General features: G+C 42.5%; 1 protein-coding gene across 1 annotated transcript in view; it reads right to left on the bottom strand.

The window, feature by feature from the left end:
* The window catches only part of LOC111954835 (atrial natriuretic peptide receptor 1-like), a 124,554-nt gene extending 111,306 nt beyond the window's left edge, over positions 1 to 13,248 (bottom strand). The window contains 2 exon segments of the mRNA XM_023974743.2: positions 10,646 to 11,428; positions 12,425 to 13,248. Coding sequence (XP_023830511.1) covers positions 10,646 to 11,414 — 769 coding nt within the window. The 5' untranslated portion in view covers positions 11,415 to 11,428; positions 12,425 to 13,248.
* Positions 13,249 to 17,458: the final 4,210 nt, after the last annotated feature.

Genomic DNA, 17,458 nt, shown 5'->3' with positions numbered 1-17,458 from the left:
TAAAAATGTGCTTAACAAGTCACATAAGTTGCATGGACTTACTCTATGTGCAATAATAGTGTAGAACATGATTTTTGAATGACTACCTCAGCTCTGTAACCCACACACAATTATCTGCAAGGTCCCTCAGTCGAGCAGTGAATTTAAAACACAGATTCAACCACAAAGCCAAGGAGGTTTTCCAATGCCTCACAAAAAAAGGCACTTATTGGTAGATGGGGTAAAATACATTTAAAAAATGACATTGACTATCCCTTTAAGCATGGTGAAGTTAGTAATTACACTTTGAGTGTTGTATCAATGCACCTAGTCACTACAAAGATACAGGCGTCCTTCCTAAGAGAAAGGAAACCACTCAGGTATTTCATCATGAGGCCAATGGTGACTTTAAAACAGAGTTTAATGGCTGTGGTAGGAGAAAACTGAGGATGGATCAACAACATTGTAATTACTCCACAATACTAACCGAAATGACAGAGTGAAAAGTAGGAAGACCATACAGAATAATAAATATTCCAAAACATGCATCCTGTTTGCAATAAGGCACTAAATTAAAACTGCAAAAAATTTGGCAATGAAATTAACTTCGTGTCCTGAATACAAAGCGTTATGTTTGGGGCAAATCCAACACAACACATTACTGAGTAACACTCTTCATATTTTCAAGCATAGTGGTGGCTGCATCATGTTATGGGTATGCTTGTCATCACCAAGGACTGGGAGTTATTTTTTAAGATAAAAGAAACAGAATAGAGCTAAGCAAAGCCAAAATCCTAGAGGAAATCCTGGTTCAGTCTGCTTTTCAACAGACTGGGAGACAAATTCACATTTCAGTTAGGACAATAACCTAAAACACAAGACCAATATACACTGGAGTAACAGTTCTGACTTAAAATCGGCTTGAAAATCAATGGTAAGACTTGAAAATGGCTGTCTAGCAATGATCAACAAACAACTTGACAGAGGTTGAATCATTTTAAAAGGAATCATGTGCAAATATTGTACAATCCAGGTGTGCAAAGCTCTTAGAGACTTACCCAGAAAGACTCACAGCTGTAATCACTGCCAAAAGTCATCCTAACATGTATTGACTAAGGGATGTGAATAATTATGTAAATTACATATTTCTGTATTTAATTTTTCAATACATTTGCAAACATTTCTAAAAACATATTTTCACTTTGTCATTATGAGGTATCGTGCGTTGATGGGTGAGATAAAAAAATATCTATTTAACACATTTTGATTTCAGGCTGTAACAACAAAATGTGGAATAAGTCAAGGAGTATGAATACTTTCTGAAGGCACTGTAGATGCGGGGATGTCCTCTGAGTGTCATCTGTCCACAGTGTTGATTAGTGGCTGCCCCGTGCAGAGGATTGATGAGGGTTGGGACGGGTGAGAGTTGCCAGATCTGTAGTCATTTGCATGAATGGCAGGCAGATTTCATGCAAAAAGACCCTCTGGTTAATGAAAGCAACATGTCAAATAGAATATTATCAATACATTGACAAGGGTCTAAAAGGCTGGATTTTATATCAGTATTAAACCCCGCAATCTTAGTCACTATCCTGCATACATGGATTTGTTAACATGCATTTGTTTTACATCGGTGGAATGCAAAGTGCCCTAAGTATTCTGCAATCAATCAATTCATCGACTAGGGTATAAAAGCCTGGATTTTATTCCAATGTTAAACCTCACAATCTTAATGACTACCGATCTAAACTTGAGTTGCCAGACTCCATAATCTCACATTCACTCTACAAAGGGGAAGGTAGGGTGAAAGGTACTATCAATCCTGGATACAGCAATTTGCATGATCTGTACATGCAAAGTGCCCTGCCTAAATAATTTACAACCACAAAACTATACCTGGCTTGATGTACATAAAAAAAAATCAAAATTCTAGGGGTGAAGGTGAATAAGGACTTTGTGTTAGTAAGTAATTTTATATTTGCTTCTTGCCAGGGAATATTAGCAGGTTGACTAAGCTCTCTGACATTATGTTCAAATGTTTAGCTCGGAGTAACATATTTCCATTCCGTCTAACCCATTTTTCTTGTGTCGAGGAAGTACATATGGCAGAGTTGGCTTCTACGTGGTGAAAGAAAAGCAGCAGCAGGCCCATCTTGTTTACACACTACGTCCAGCACGTCCATGACGAGCAACGGCGGGCCTTGCATACGGCAAACAGCAGCAATTACAGCCTCTCCTGTCTTGGCACACGGCACGTAGGCCTCGCATCTCCAGCGGCAACAGATGGCCCCCTTTATTATAGCCCACTGAAACCAGGGGAGCGTTTGCCATGCTAACCAGCCCAGCAATCAATCTATCAGAGTCACGCTCAACAGTATCAGCCGTTACAAATCAGATAGGGTCAGACCCTTCGCTCCTCTGTGTGTCTTCCCGTGTGTGTGTGTGTTGTGCCATTTAGCGAGGCGTCGACCCCGGAGCCGCGCTTCAGTGGTTCTTCAGCCAAAGAACACGCCACGTCTGTTGCGTAGCCGCGCCGGTGTCCAGGTGCATCGTCCTGTCTGAGTGTTAGGCCTAAACACTGACCCCCCTCAGGTGGATTCCTCTTCAGTTGTCTTTCACATCTGGCTCAATTGGAGGGGGTGTTAGATTCAGGGTGCGTTCAGCAATGTCCGGTCAACTGTACTTCATACCCGTACTGACCGCCATGGACCATCTAAGGTGGATATCTGTCAAACCTGGATCATTTGAAAGGGGTTGCTTGTTTTGTTTTTTAACAGGTGTGATTGCATTTTCTGCCAAAATGAGAAGAAAAAAGGCAACCTAGTTTGCCAATACGAAAAGATGTGACTTAAACTGTTGTAGATAGTGGCAAATAAAACATTTCACAGTAGCAGTTGCATAGATAAAACAGAACATAGCTTAATGAATGGGAATAGTTGCTTTATTTTACATGATTTAATGTGCCCGACAAAACTTCTAGCGATGCCCTTGCTTGCACAACCAATTTCTAGTTTAAAGTGAATCAAATCCAGGCAAGTTGAAAAAAGTGAATAAATGCTTGCAAATAATCTCTACAATTCAGCGACCTAACAATGTAACAAGTCACTTCAAGTAAAGCAATCACTAGTTTGTCTGTTCATTTTGTAACCATGTCGCCAGAGTTAAAATGTAAAAGAATTCTCCCTAGGGTACAATTCATTGTAGATACTCTAAGAATGCAGAGTCCTGTCAACATATTCCATCTAGAGTGTGATGAGGTAAGGCTCTGCCATATTGCTCCTGTAGAAACTGGTCAGTTTTGTTTTACATCCTTGTATTTAGAAAAAGACAAGCAATTTAAAGCAATTGAGGTGAGGGTCAAAATAGATAGGATTTTGATTAATTGGGAGTCCAAAGTTAACCTCGTACAACCATCTGGAAGTCTTGCGAGCTTACATTCTGTTTACCTACATGGATTCAGTCTGGTAATAAAAGGCTAGTCCAAAGTTACTCTGCTGAAGCATCCATATGTCAGTTCTCGAAGTCCTGGCTTGTAAATTATTTATGGCAATTGCATGCTTTTTTTCTCATATGAGTCCAGTGATGTCAGTTAGATGTTTAGGTAAAAAGCTAATCTTTGATTTGATCTACGTGTATCTGAGAGCATTGAACATCAACACGTTCAATTTACCCGGTCAGATGCACATGCATAGACAATGTGACATGTTTTCGAACATATGGTTATTGTGTGTATTTGAATGAGAGAGAGAGAGAGAGAGAGAGAGAAGAAAGAGAGAGAGAGAGAGAGAGAGAGAGGAGAGGAAGAGAGAGAGAGAGAGAGAAGAGAGAGAGAGGGGGGGGGGGGAGAAGAAGAGGAGAGAGAGGAGTGAGAGAGGAGCGAAAGGAGAGAGAGAGAGAGGAGAGAGAGAGAGAGAGAGAGACTGTGTGCTTCTGTATGTTTGAGAGCATGTGAAAGAGAGGGAGTACAGTGTGGTGGTCACACTGACAGTTCCACTGTGCGCCCGATGAAAATATACGACACGGGAGGGCAGGTGACAGCTCCTGTCATGCCCACACGTTCCTGCGCAGATGCTGCCTGTCGCCATGGAAACAATCTCCTCGGCTCAGACATGATTGCGGATCCTCCTGTCCGTCAAACTTTCATCATGGCACATCGAGAGTAGGAAAGAAAATGGAGCATCGATCCAAATAGCTTGACAGTGCCAGGGCCTCATAATCCCTCCTCAGTGAAGGGTAAACTCTCAAATCCAGCTAAGATGCGGTTTAGACGTAGTGAGCTTTACAAAGCAGCTCGGTGCTTTCATTCACACTAAATGTGTATTTCTCGCATTCCTTCTGTCTTGGCTCTCTTGGTATTTTTCTTTCTTTCTCAGAGACACCCCTCACTGGCCAAGACTCCGCCATCTCTTTCTGTCTTTACTTCTCTCACTCGTTTCTATGTTTCCAACTAGTTGTTTTGTAACTTTCTTTGCATCGACACAGGGCCAGTAATATTTATGCAAGTAAAGTACTACAATTGGTTGAAATTTGAACGGGAAGATAAAACAGACAGAACTAAATCATTTGGAATGCGATCAAAAAAATGACTTTGCATATTTCTCTGGGAGCAAGTTACACCAAACAGTTCTCTCATTGCCCCTCGGGTTGTTTGACAAGCTGCCACATTCTGACACATTCAGTCTCCCCTTCTGTTGAGATCTATGACTCTGGCAAATGAATGTTCTGATCCAAGTACTCTTTATCAGCATGACTGTGAAAGACGCAATGCTGCCAGGGAAATTAGAAGTAATAATGGAACAGTATTACAAAATCTCTCCCAGCTAGCACATTTCGTTTCTTGGAAGCTGTGGGAACGTATGCTTTTGGTTTCACATTGGTTGTGGGAACGAAGCCATGCATTTCCTGACCGGTAAACTGAACATTTTTTAAACATTCTGAGAACAGAAGTGAAATTGTTGCCTGTTCTGGGAACTTTAATTTTTAGGTTGCAGGGAGGTTCTGAGAATGTTTTACTCTAGTTCGTTGGAGATTTTCCTGGGAGGTTTTATTAACACTAACAATGAAAATTATAGGTTATTTGGAGGTTTTTGAATAACTTCCTAAAAACTTTCATTGAACATTTCATTAAGACTTTTAATAACACTGCTAGCCCATTTTGAGTTAACTTTGTTGAACCAATCACAGATAGGACACATGGAAATTAATTACCTTAGGCATTAGGCCTAAACATGCAAACACATTTTTTTTATTGTGACATGGCATCAGTGAGATTTGAACCTATAATCTTCTGTTCTCTATCCATGGAATGAGTCCACTGTGCCACCAGAATGGAGCTAGCATGCCATAAGTTTTTTACGCATTCAAAGCTGCTCATTTTAGTCTATTCAAACAGACCCCATTCAAAGGAACAAAGCACTGATTAAGATCAGGTGTGGCCAATCAGTGGGTGCCACCAACACACCTGAACACATAAAACAAGATAGAGGATAAGAGTTTTGTTGATGCTGAGAATGGCATGTATATTTTTAAATAACATTCTTAGAACGTTCTCTGAATGTTAAAGTTGTGGTTTTTATGGAAAGTTTTCTTAATGTTCTCAGAACAATTTCAGAACATGACCCGACCCAATTATCATAGAAATGCAAGTTATAGATCTTTCATTCTCTATGAAAGTATGTCTAATAAGTGGTAGATCTGTTTTATGTGCACTATTTCTATACTTCCCATTCTTAAGTTTATTTTTAGCTTCTTAACAGCTTCTACCCCCAAGCCATTAGACTCCTGAACAGCTAATCAAATGGCTACCTGGACTATTTGCATTGAACCCCCTCACCCACCCCCAGCTGCTGCTACTCTGTTAATTATCTATACATAGTCACTTTTCCTCTACCTCCATGTACATGTACATTTTCTTTTTTTTACTTTTTTTTTTTTTACTTCAGTTTATTTGAGTAAATAAATACTTTAACACGTATTTTTCTTAAAACTGCATTGTTGGTTAAGGGCTTTTAGTAAGCATTTCACGGTACCTGTTGTATTCAGCACGTGACAAATACAATTTGATGATTTTTACTTTCAGTTTTGCACACCAGCTTCAAAACAGCTGAAAATACAATATTTGTGATTATGGAAAATATACTGTATTTCACAGCAGTTTAGATGGTACAATGATTCTCTACACAATGACTGCTTGTTTTGTCAGAAAAACTGAAATTGTTCAAATTTTTGCAACCGGGAAATGGCGGAGCGATTTCTGCATAGTGCATCTTTAAATAGAACCATGAAGAAACGTTATGCTGAAGTACTGAAATTCCTTCAGAAGAACATTGTTTCTTAATGTTCTCTGAACTATTTGAAAACATTCCCAATGTCAAATCAATTAGAAAACATTCTGAAAACTGTTTTCCTTCTCTCATTCTCTCTCTATCCCCTTCTCTTGCCTTCCAGTCTAACAAACCGATACTATCCCCAGCTTTGATTTGCTAAATACCGCTGGGGGAGGGGGGGGGGGGGGGGGATTGGGTAAACATGAAGGATGAGACAGCCACAGCACCACTAAGTAATCCCACACTGGAAGTCTCCATGCTGTTTGAATTAGGGGCGCTCTCTCCCTCCACTCCAACCCAAAGAGCCAGAGAAACCAGGCTTATTTTTATGCCTTTTAAAAATGGGACTGCTGGCTCCGATATAGATCTCTGCTTGCAAATCACGTTGTTACAGAGCTCCCCCCCACCCCCTCTCCCCCAAAACCCAAGCCCCAAACCCCTTTTACCACCAGCCTTAAATCATTCCAGAGACCCTGGGGCTTGGACAGGCTATAACTGAAAAAATACAAGAGGAAAACACTCGGATATTGTCCGGAGCCCTGGGTAATTGAAAGAATAATTCATTTTAAAACTGTGTGTTCTGACCAGTTAAGAGTGGTTCCCATTGGTTACCTAATCTCGTGAAGCGGTGGTTGTTGAAGGGAGGCAGAGGGGGCACTGATGGTCCTGTATTATTTTGACCAACCACAAAAACTTCAGGTTCCTGGTGAGGGAGTGGGAGTGCAGTGAAGACCATGTGAGAACGGAGCATCCCTCACAATGGACTGGGGTAGAGCTGAAGAGCCAGCCATCCCACTTCTCTCTCTCCTTCTCTCTCCCACCCATCACCACTTCGCCCCTGCTGGGTCAGCTTAGCCTGCAAATTGATTCCCCGGTTGCTAGGTGAGACAAACGACTGTGTGACAGTCAATAAACTCAGATGGCGATCATACGGGGCCGGTACCAGAGATAGCCCTACAAAACATTAGAGAACAAAAAAATCTAGACGAATTATGTTTCACAGGAAATATCTTGGTGTCAGAAATGTCCCAAGCCGTTTGCCTTATAAAGTCAAAGAGGGGCCACTGGATTGACCTCTTGCTTAAGTTTGGGACTTTTAATTAGAAATGTTGTCCATGTGGGAACTGGGGGAGTGGGCTGAGGCCGGGCACAGCGCGAGGAGGTTCCTGACAGGGCAGTTAAACCACCTACATTCTACCATTCAAGTTCACGTAATGTCCTCTGTTTCAGAAACCATGAGCCACACTATCAAAATTCCACATTTACAGCTATGCAGCAAGCCAAATAAATTGAAAGAAGCCATGTTAAAATGAATACCATCTGCTAATAATAATCAAATAGCTTATGATCAAATTGAAGAAGTCAAAAGTAAAATCTATAGAAAATGATGAGTTCTGATCATTCAATGTGATTTCATGTACCTTCTTCAGTGTGTCCTGAGGCTAAGAACACAAAGTACTGGCAACAGAAATGCAGGTCTACTTAAAGGAAACAAAGACTTTATCCATTACAATCAAACTAGAACCAATCAAGTGTTCCCATTCACACATTGTTGGATTTTACAGCCAACTAGATACAGTTTTTTGTGGATTAATTCCAAAATAAAAAACTTAGTAGTGTGAAAAAACGCTAATGAAATACTGTAGGTCTCAGAAGATAAAACAAGCTCCCTCTTCCGTTCCCATTTGCCCTTTGTACATCTCCCTCTTCCGTTCACATTTTCCCTTTGTACAAGAGTTATTTTGCCTGGACATGACAGCTTTGTCTCAGGTCAACTTCACGCTCAAACAGCACACCAACTGAAGGGCTCCAAAACATGTTTATTTTCATCCTCTCTCTCTCTCTTCCTCCTATTCTCTCTCTCTCTAGGTGGCCTCCTCCAGTATGTCTTGGCCTCTCTCTTGGGGGACGACCCAGTCTGACAACACATTTCAACATCTGAACTAGACAATTAACGAATTAAAGCCGAATTAAAGCTACATCGAATTAAAGTTCATAGTACTCGCAAACTTCATATTGGATATATTGATTGCTTGGTGGTGGTTCAGTTAAGGGCGCTAGCCAGGGAGCACTTATAGCTGCAATATGTAACTCTTTGGGCAATCTAAACAAATTAACATAGAAATGTGAGTTATAGTTCTGCCATTCTCATTGAAAGCAAGTCTAAGAAGTGGTAGATTTGGTCTATGTGCGCTATTTCTATGCTTCCCATTCTTAAGTTTAGTTTTTGTGTCTTTTACTTTCGGTTTTGCACACCAGCTTCAAACAGCTGAAATAACAATATTTTTGGTTATGGACAATATATTTCACAGCGGTTTAGATGGTAGTGATTCTCTACACTATACTTGCTTGTTTTGTCACATAAAATTTAAATTAGGCAAACTATTCGAATTTTAGCAACCAGGAAATGTCGGAGCAATTTTGGCATAGTGCACCTTTAATTAGTTACATATTTGAAATAACAATGAAGCACTCAAGTACATAATAAGGTTATCTGTATGCCAAGTGGAGTTGCCTCTGCTGACGTTGGCCTTAACTTTCCATTGCTATTTGGTGGGGAGGTGCCCAACTTAGTGTGTGTGTGTGTGAGAGAGAGTTTTCAGGAACATGTTCTGTCAGCATTTCCTGGACGCATTTCCTCTACTTCTCTCCTAAACTTTAGTGCCTGTGTGGCCTGGCTGCAGCAAGGTGATGCCAGCGAGGCTCCTCACACCTGCAGACACCAGGCCAGACGCAGCATCTCTTAAATGGGAAGACGTGGTGAGATGTAGTTTCAGAATGTGCACACAGGGTGTTCTCCTGCTGCCATATGGATAGGACCACTGCCACACACGGAGCTAAAGCAGAGGAGTGGACTAGTTATGATTCATATCTGACCTAGATAGTTTGTGTGTTTGCATCGATTGGTAGGCTACGTGTGCCGTTTTTTTTTTTATGATGTAGTTCTGTCCATGAGCTGTTCTTGTCTATTAATGTTCTGTATTATGTCATGTTTCATGTGGACCCCAGGAAGAGTAGCTGCTGCTTTTGCAACAGCTAACGGGGATCTTAATAAAATACCAAAAATACCAAATACCATCCATAGCCCAGCAAAACAGGGAGTACTATTCTACTTCCTTTCAACACTATTGTACTTCAACACTTGCCGTCTCTCTGACAGCAGGACTACGTCGTCTAACTATTTGCACTCTATCTGTATATCTTTATTTATCTCTCACCATCCTGTTTCGTCCATTATATATTTGACAGACCCATCACTTTGCTTGTGCACATGCTCTCTTTTTCACTCTAACTCTCCACTCTCCGTTTTTTTACCTGCCAGGATTCATTGTCCCCCACAATGAAATCGGGGAGGGGACTGTGGATTTGTCTCCGTCCGTTAGTACGTTAGTCACACGCGACATCTCTCACAGCACTGGCCCAATTTTGACGATACTTGGGTGAATGATACGGCATGCCACAGAGATCGTTCGTGGAGGACGAGATGTTTACTGTTGCCTTGTTTTCATTTTAATTTCTCCAAAATAGTTGATCCCTTGGTGGAATTTAAAAGTGGAGAGTGAAAAATGCGTTGTGTTTGTTGTCTTTGTTGTATACATTGTCATGCTGTCTGTTAAATGTGTTTTAACAGATGTCTGTTTTCTCTCCCTCACTGTGTTGTGTGTTAATTGTCGTTGTGGCAAGTTGACAGCATTTTGAATACTCGATCTGCCAGGACAATGCATTAATTAGGCTTTTGATTAAATTTTCCATCTAGGTCCATCTGTTTGACTCACTAGGTCAACAAAACATAAGCTCAAATAATATCATTCAATCTATTGGACTTAAACTATGCATGTGCAAGAAGGCCTAATTCTGGTAATTGGGACGTCATGTGTCGACATAATTAGTAAGTTTACAGGTCAATTCAAAATAATTAAAAGAGTGGTTGGAAATGAAAACAGCATACACATGGGGGGTCTTAAAATAAGGACCAACTGGGAATGACTGCTCGCTACAGCTTCATGAAATAATGGAATTAAAATACCATTACTGCCAACAGCAATTATTCAGGCCACTTATTTTCACACATGAAACATATGGCTTTAATGCGCGGTGATAAAAATTTGACCAAATCTACTGCTACCTGGGTTTGTGACCGATTGAGAGCTATTTTCTCATGTCTTTGGCATGAGAAAACCATGTCAACATGGTTTGCAATTGTACAAACAAACAAACAAAAATTACTATCAAGATGATAACGAGAAACAGTCACCCAGATAATGGCAGAGGGTGTCCAGAAGACTTTAGGTAGAAAAAGGATAAAGGTCAGATGGATAGAGATTAGACATGGAGCTCACCTCGGGCACTCTGGCTGATGACACTGATGAGGTCATCATACTGGACCGGTCCATTCTGCTCATTGAAGACCTTGTCTGCTGTGGTGATGTTGTCCAGCTGTAGCTGCGTGTACAACCCCTCGGCCGTAAAGTAGTACGGCCGGTCGTCGTTCTTGTTGTCGCTGAACATGAGCATGGCGTGTCTGTGCCAGCCAAAATGCCGATGCAGGCGCACCCCAAACTCGCCCAACTTCTTGTGCGTGGGGCCCGTGTTGGTGATGGATGTGTACAAGTGGAAGCCGATGGCCGCTGCCCCGGCCGTCACCATGGGAACGTCCCAGTGGGTAGTGAAGCGGCCCACGGGAGACGAAGCGTAGTCGCAGCCAGGGCCGATGAAGGCCCATGGGTCGTAGGAGAACTTAAAGTCCACGGCCACCAATGGCGCCACTGAGTCGGAGCAGACGCCATCCTTGTTTTCGCTACTGTCGTAGACTATTCGAAGGCGGTGGCCCGGTAGCAGGGTGGGGTCGTCATTGACTCGCTCCAGAGCCCTCATCAGAGCGGGCCCCACGCGAGGCCAGGCCCACGGGTATTCAGTGTTGCTCAAAGGCAGAATAGCAGCCAGTGTCACATTCTGGGGTTCCGAAAGTCCATTGAAAGACAGCTCGAGTTGGAGCGGTTCGGTCCTGAGGAGCGGGAAAACCAGAAACAGCAGAGAAACCCCCAGTTGTCCCTGCCACCACCAGGTTCTCGTCTTCTGCATTGCTGGGTTGGACTCAGGCATCACCATCAACCACAGGGGGGCTGGCAGGAACAAACACACAGTGCATGAGGTGGCCTGTGAATAATGATTTATAACATGACACCAACCCAACTCCCAGAGGCATGTGGCTGTTATTTTGAATGATTCTTTGATTCAGGTCAATTCTGTAGCAGGATTTTGAATAACCACTAGATAAGACTACCAAAGTAGTGTTGAATTTATTCTATGTGAAATATCATGGAATTTGGATGGATGGCGATTGACAGAATAAGGGTTTAAAAAAGGTGGTGGGGGATAAGGGAAGCATCATGGTATTAACAGGTTCTAATCTACTTATTTGGTGTGTGTGGATAAGACACATGATATGATAAAGTCTAGCATTTGACTGCTTTGTTAGTGAGGATGGCTAGACCTGCCACTGTATACTTAACTTTAAATAGCTTATATAGCAATTGCATAACAGTCAGTTTCTTACTTGAGACACCAAAAAATGTAGTATAACCCCGTAGCCAACCTGTGACTAGTTAAAAAGATTCACTACCATGCCATTGCGTGTGTGAAGCCAAAAACTAACCCAGCTGTCAGTGCGTGCTCATCTTTGCAGCCAAATAGACTAGCTACTCGAACTGTTAATATCAGATAGCCTATTGTAGGGATCATCAACTTGATTCAGCCGATTTTTTCTTGAGAAGATGGTCACGGGGTTAGAACTTAATTACAAATTATTTGTAGACTGCAAATTGACCGCAAGAAGCCCAAGCAGATATAACATTTGACTAAAACAAGCATTTCAAACCGTGCTTACATTTGTATAAGATCACATCTCTCTCTATTGTGCGTGCGTACTTCGGAAGAGATTTCCAAAATTACAATCACTTCGAACTGATTTGCTGGTGTTTTTACAGTATTTTATGTCCCCCCTCTTCCCCCCCAAAAAATTGGGGGGCCAAATAAAATCACAGGCAGTTGGGGAACACTGGACTATTGCGTGAAACTTTCCATGATTGGCCTAAATTGAATTAAAATTAAATTTTTACCTTAATGTCGATGTTTATTTCTCGCCATTTTTTGTATCTCTTCCACAAGTGGCACAGATGTTCTTGGTTGATTGTCTCCCGGCTGTCCTATCAATGGAAGATGCGAGGCTGTAAAGACATTGCGCTTCGCGCGAGGAACATTTTGTTTCGCACCACTCCTACTAGAGTGCAAATCCTTGATCTCCTGACTCGTTCCTTCAATTTAGTTTGAACAGTAGATTTGAACTGTTGTTTTCTTGAATTGCCTACTTTTTTTAAACGCAGAAAACCGTTTATTTAAAAAAGAGCTCTCTAGGTATGCCAGGAGTGTCTACCAACTAGGCTATAGGCTAAGCTAAATTGGCAACACTAGGCCTATAGGAAAATTCTCTAAGCTCTGGCTGGTATTTTGGATCACAAATAACACAAAAGTTATGTGAATTTCTGAAGTAGGCAACTGAATTATTGCCTAATGTATATCACTGTTGTTGTTTTGAAGAATGAAAAAAAAACGGCTAATTATTTCAATCTGTAGCCGCTGCTTCTTAGCCTAAATTCCAACACATGTTTTGCTGGTGCTGTGAAGGCAGCGATTTTACTCGTCTCTTGTTGATTCCATTAATGCTAAAAGTTGAAATAGCAGCTAAACATCCAAAGTTCTCGAAGCCGACCGATAAACCGAAGTGTCATTCTTAGCGTTGCGTGCGGTGGTTTCCTCTCTGCGCACATCGCCAACATTCAGCTCAACTCAGTCATACAGCAAAATACAAGGATCTCTCGCTCTGATGAATAAGCGCTGGGGAGCTCCGTGCACAAGGGTAACCAGTCTGTATGCGCTGCAGTGTGATAGGCTATATTTGCTTTTGTGCACAGGGCTGGGAAGGGTGAGGCATATACCATTACATTACCATGTGTCATCAATAACAAAAGATGTGCGCCTAAGGGATGGATGGGGAGCTGTGTCATTGCAGGGACATTTATGCCAAAACATGATGTTGTTTGAGTGTGTGTGTGTGTGTGCATAAGGAATGTATGCATTGTCAGTGTGTGTGTTCCCAAATGCATGTACTGTAATAGTTAGAATATCAGGGCTGGTGGTATGATTTCCAGATAAATGCTTAATTGGGTGAGCTTGTTCGATGTGCACTGAGTAAGCAAGCTGAGATAGACATTTGGCAACAACAACAAAAAACACTAAGGTTAACTGTGATTGCATACGGTAATCCAGTCACTCCTATTATGACTGGATAACAATGTAGGTTAATGTTCGTTACTTCTGCTAAAGGAGAGCAACACAATGTATTTAACAATTGCCTACTACTGACTGTCGCTAAACTAGATTCTGAAGAATTTCTGCCCATCGCACGCTCTTACTTTTCATTGTTCCACGTTTTTTCCCACCTCTTCCTCTCAACTAAAGCATTATATTTTTTGTAAAAGTCCATTAAGCTTTTATTGCCACTTAGTCCTTCTCCCCTCAATAGTCTTCACTGCACTTTAATTTCACCTTGCCCTATCTCGTGTCTTGCATCACTTGCAAGCGTGTTCTGCTCGCTTAACTTCCAGCTCAATAGAGGGAAAACAAGCGCTCGCTTGCTTCCCGGACGCCGGGAGGCGGAAGACCGTGTGTATGCAAAGTGCCAAGCGGAGGTGAAGCTTCCCAAGTCATGGCCACTCGTAAATCATCCGCGGGACGCATGCTGCCTTTACCTCCAACAGAGGAGGAGTGAGTTCATTCACCATGCTCCTCTTACCCCGACATGTGTTTTTTCTTGGCTAATGTACAACCCTCCTCCACTACTGTCCACCCACCTAACCCATTTTCTCCCCTTTGGCCCCCTCATCCTTCTGCCCAAGCCACACTCCAAAAGGCTGCAGGATACAGTTTACAAAACAGGATGTGGCACAGTTGTGCACTCCCTCTCTCCCCTGTGCCTTTTCCTGGATATTATCACCGACCTCCGGACAGACACCCCCCCCCCCCCCACAACCAACCCCTCTAGCACCCCCTCCCTCTTCCACTAGGCCTGTGCACTCAGGTTATTGGTCATCACACTGCTCTGACAATTAAACACATGCTTCCCTCTTCCCTACCCACACTATTAACTGGTGGAAGACAGAATACCTCCGGATAAAATAGCATGAGATCAGTAGTCTCTTATGTAGCTATCTTACACATGAACGTACAGACATAAGACTAGAAAACCTCCACAATTCCTTCATGTGGTGTTTTGCTTTCCTCCAGCTCTTGATGACTCTTTCCCTGCACTCCCACTAGCATTTTGTGCCCAGCGCGTTGCATGTGATGATGCCTAACCTCTGTGTCCTTTTCCCCTTCTCTCTGGTCTCTGTCCCTTTGAACCTGCTGAATCACACTGTTCCAAAGCTGCTAATGGTCTCACTGAGTAAAATAGAGAGCCGAACACCGCTGTGGTGACAGATATTGATGTGTGTGTGTGGATGCGCACACACATTTGTGGGTCTGTGTGGGTGTGGGAGAGTGCCTTGATCTTACTACAGAAGAAAACTAGTTACCACTTGCCTCCATGGTTCTGACATGATGCAGCTTCACTAATGATGGTTTGCATCAACGTGTGTGTTTGCCTGTGAGTGTGTGAGTAAGCTACAGTCTAGTAAAAAGCATCACCCCCCCAAAAAAAACAATGTGTAGAGGTGATGACTAACGGAGAGTAATCTGTATTAAAACATTTTTAAAGTTGGACACTATGCCTCCAACAATTGGATAATCCTAACCAACGTCACTTAAATTATTGGTAGTAATATAAACTACATGACCAAAAGTATGTGGACACCTGCTCGTCGAACATCTCAAACCAAAATCATGGTCATTAATATGGAGTTGGTTCCCCCTTTGCTGCTATAACAGCCTCCACTCTTTTGGGAAGGCTTTCCACTAGATGTTGGAACATTGCTGCGGGGACTTGTTTCCATTCAGACACAAGAACATTAGTGAGGTCGGGCACTGATGTTGGGCGATTACGCCTGGCTCACAGACGGTGTCCCAATTCATCCCAAAGGTGTTCCATGGGGTTGAGGTCAGGGCCCTGTGCAGGCCAGTCAAGTTCATCCACACCAATCTCGACAAACCATTTCTGTGTGGACCTCGCTTTTTGCACGCGGCATTGTCCGGAAATTGGCCTTCCCCAAACGACGAACAGTTCTTGTGCTGACATTGCTTCCAGAGGCAATTTGGAACTCAGTATTTATTTAACTAGGCAAGTCAGTTAAGAACAAATTCTTATTTACAATGACGGCCTACCAAAAGGCCTCCTGCGGAGGCCGGGGCTGGGATTAAAAATTAAAAATATAGCACAAAACACACATAACATGAGAGACACCGCAACACTACATAAAGAGAGACCTAAGACAACAACATAGCATGGCAGCAACACACAACAACACAGCATGGTAGCAACACGACATGGCAGCAGCACAACATGGTAGCAGCACAAAACATGGTACAAACATTATTGGGCACAGACAACAGCACAAAGGCAAGAAGGTAGAGACAACAATACATCACACAAAGCAGCCACAACTGTCAGTAAGAGGGTCCATGATTGAGTCTTTGAATGAAGCGATTGAGATAAAACTGTCCAGTTTGAGTATTTTTTGCAGCTTGTTCCAGTCACTAGCTCCAGCGAACTGAAAAGAGGAGTGACCCAGGGATGTGTGTGCTTTGGGGACCTTTAACAGAATGTGACTGGCAGAACGGGTGTTGTATGTGGAGGATGAGGGCTGCAGTAGATATCTCAGATAGCGGGGAGTGAGGCCTAACAGGGTTTTATAAATAAGCATCAACCAGTGAGTCTTGCAACAGGTGTACAGAGATGACCAGTTTATAGAGGAGTATAGAGTGCAGTGATGTGTCCTATAAGGAGCATTGGTGGCAAATCTAATGGCCAAATGGTAAAGAACATCTAGCCGCTTGAGAGCACCCTTACCTGCCGATCTATAAATTACATCTCCATAATAGCATGGGTAGGATGGTCATCTGAATCAGGGTTAGTTTGGCAGCTGGGGTAAAAGAGGAACGATTACAATAGAGGAAACCAAGTCTAGATTTAACCTTATCCTTCAGCTTTGATATGTGCTGAGAGAAGGACAGTGTACCGTCTAGCTATAATCCCAAGTACTTGTATGAGGTGACTACCTCAAGCTCTTAACCCTCAGAGGTAGTAATAACACCTGTGGGAAGAGGGGCATTCTTCTTACCAAACCACATGACCTTTGTTTTGGAGGTGTTCAGAACAAGGTTAAGGGCAGAGAAACCTTGTTGGACACTAAGAAAGCTTTGTTGTAGAGCGTTTAACACAAAATCCAGGGAGGGGCTAACTGAGTATAAGACTGTATCTGCATATAAATGGCTGAGAGAGCTTTATACTGCCTGAGCTATGTTGTTGATGTAAATTGAGAAGATTTGGGGCCTAGGATCGAGCCTTGGCGTACTCCCTTGGTGACAGGCAGTGGCTAAAACAGCAGATGTTCTGACTTTATATACTGCACTTTTTGAAAGAGGTAGTTAGCAAACCAGGCCAAAGACCCCTCAGAGACACTAATACTCTTTAGCCGGCCCACAAGAATGGAATGGTCTACCGTATCAAAAGCTTTGGCCAAGGCAATAAAAATAGCATCACAACATTGCTTAGAATCAAGAGCAATTGTGACATCATTTATGACCTTTGAGATTGCAGTGACACATCCATAACCTGAGCAGAAAACAGATTGCATACTAGAGATATTACTATAGACATCAAGAAAGCAAGTCAGTTGATGTGAGTGTTGCAACCAAGGACAGACAATTTATACTCGCTACGCGCTTTAGCACTCGGTGGTCCCGTTCTATGAGCTTGTGTGGCCTACCACTTCGTGGCTGAGCCGCTGTTGCTCCTGGACGTTTCCACTTCACAATAACAGCTCTTACATTTGACCGTGGCAGCTCTAGCAGGGCAGAAATTTGACGTACTGGCTTGTTTGAAAGGTGGCATCCTATGACGGTGCCACGATGAAAGTCACTGAGCTCTTCAGTAAGGC

Source organism: Salvelinus sp. IW2-2015, linkage group LG30 (genome assembly GCF_002910315.2).
Source record: "Salvelinus sp. IW2-2015 linkage group LG30, ASM291031v2, whole genome shotgun sequence".
In the NCBI taxonomy this organism is placed as follows: Eukaryota; Metazoa; Chordata; class Actinopteri; order Salmoniformes; family Salmonidae; genus Salvelinus; species Salvelinus sp. IW2-2015.
Note: the sequence above shows the minus strand (reverse complement) of the source record. Positions and strands in the feature narration are given on the sequence as shown.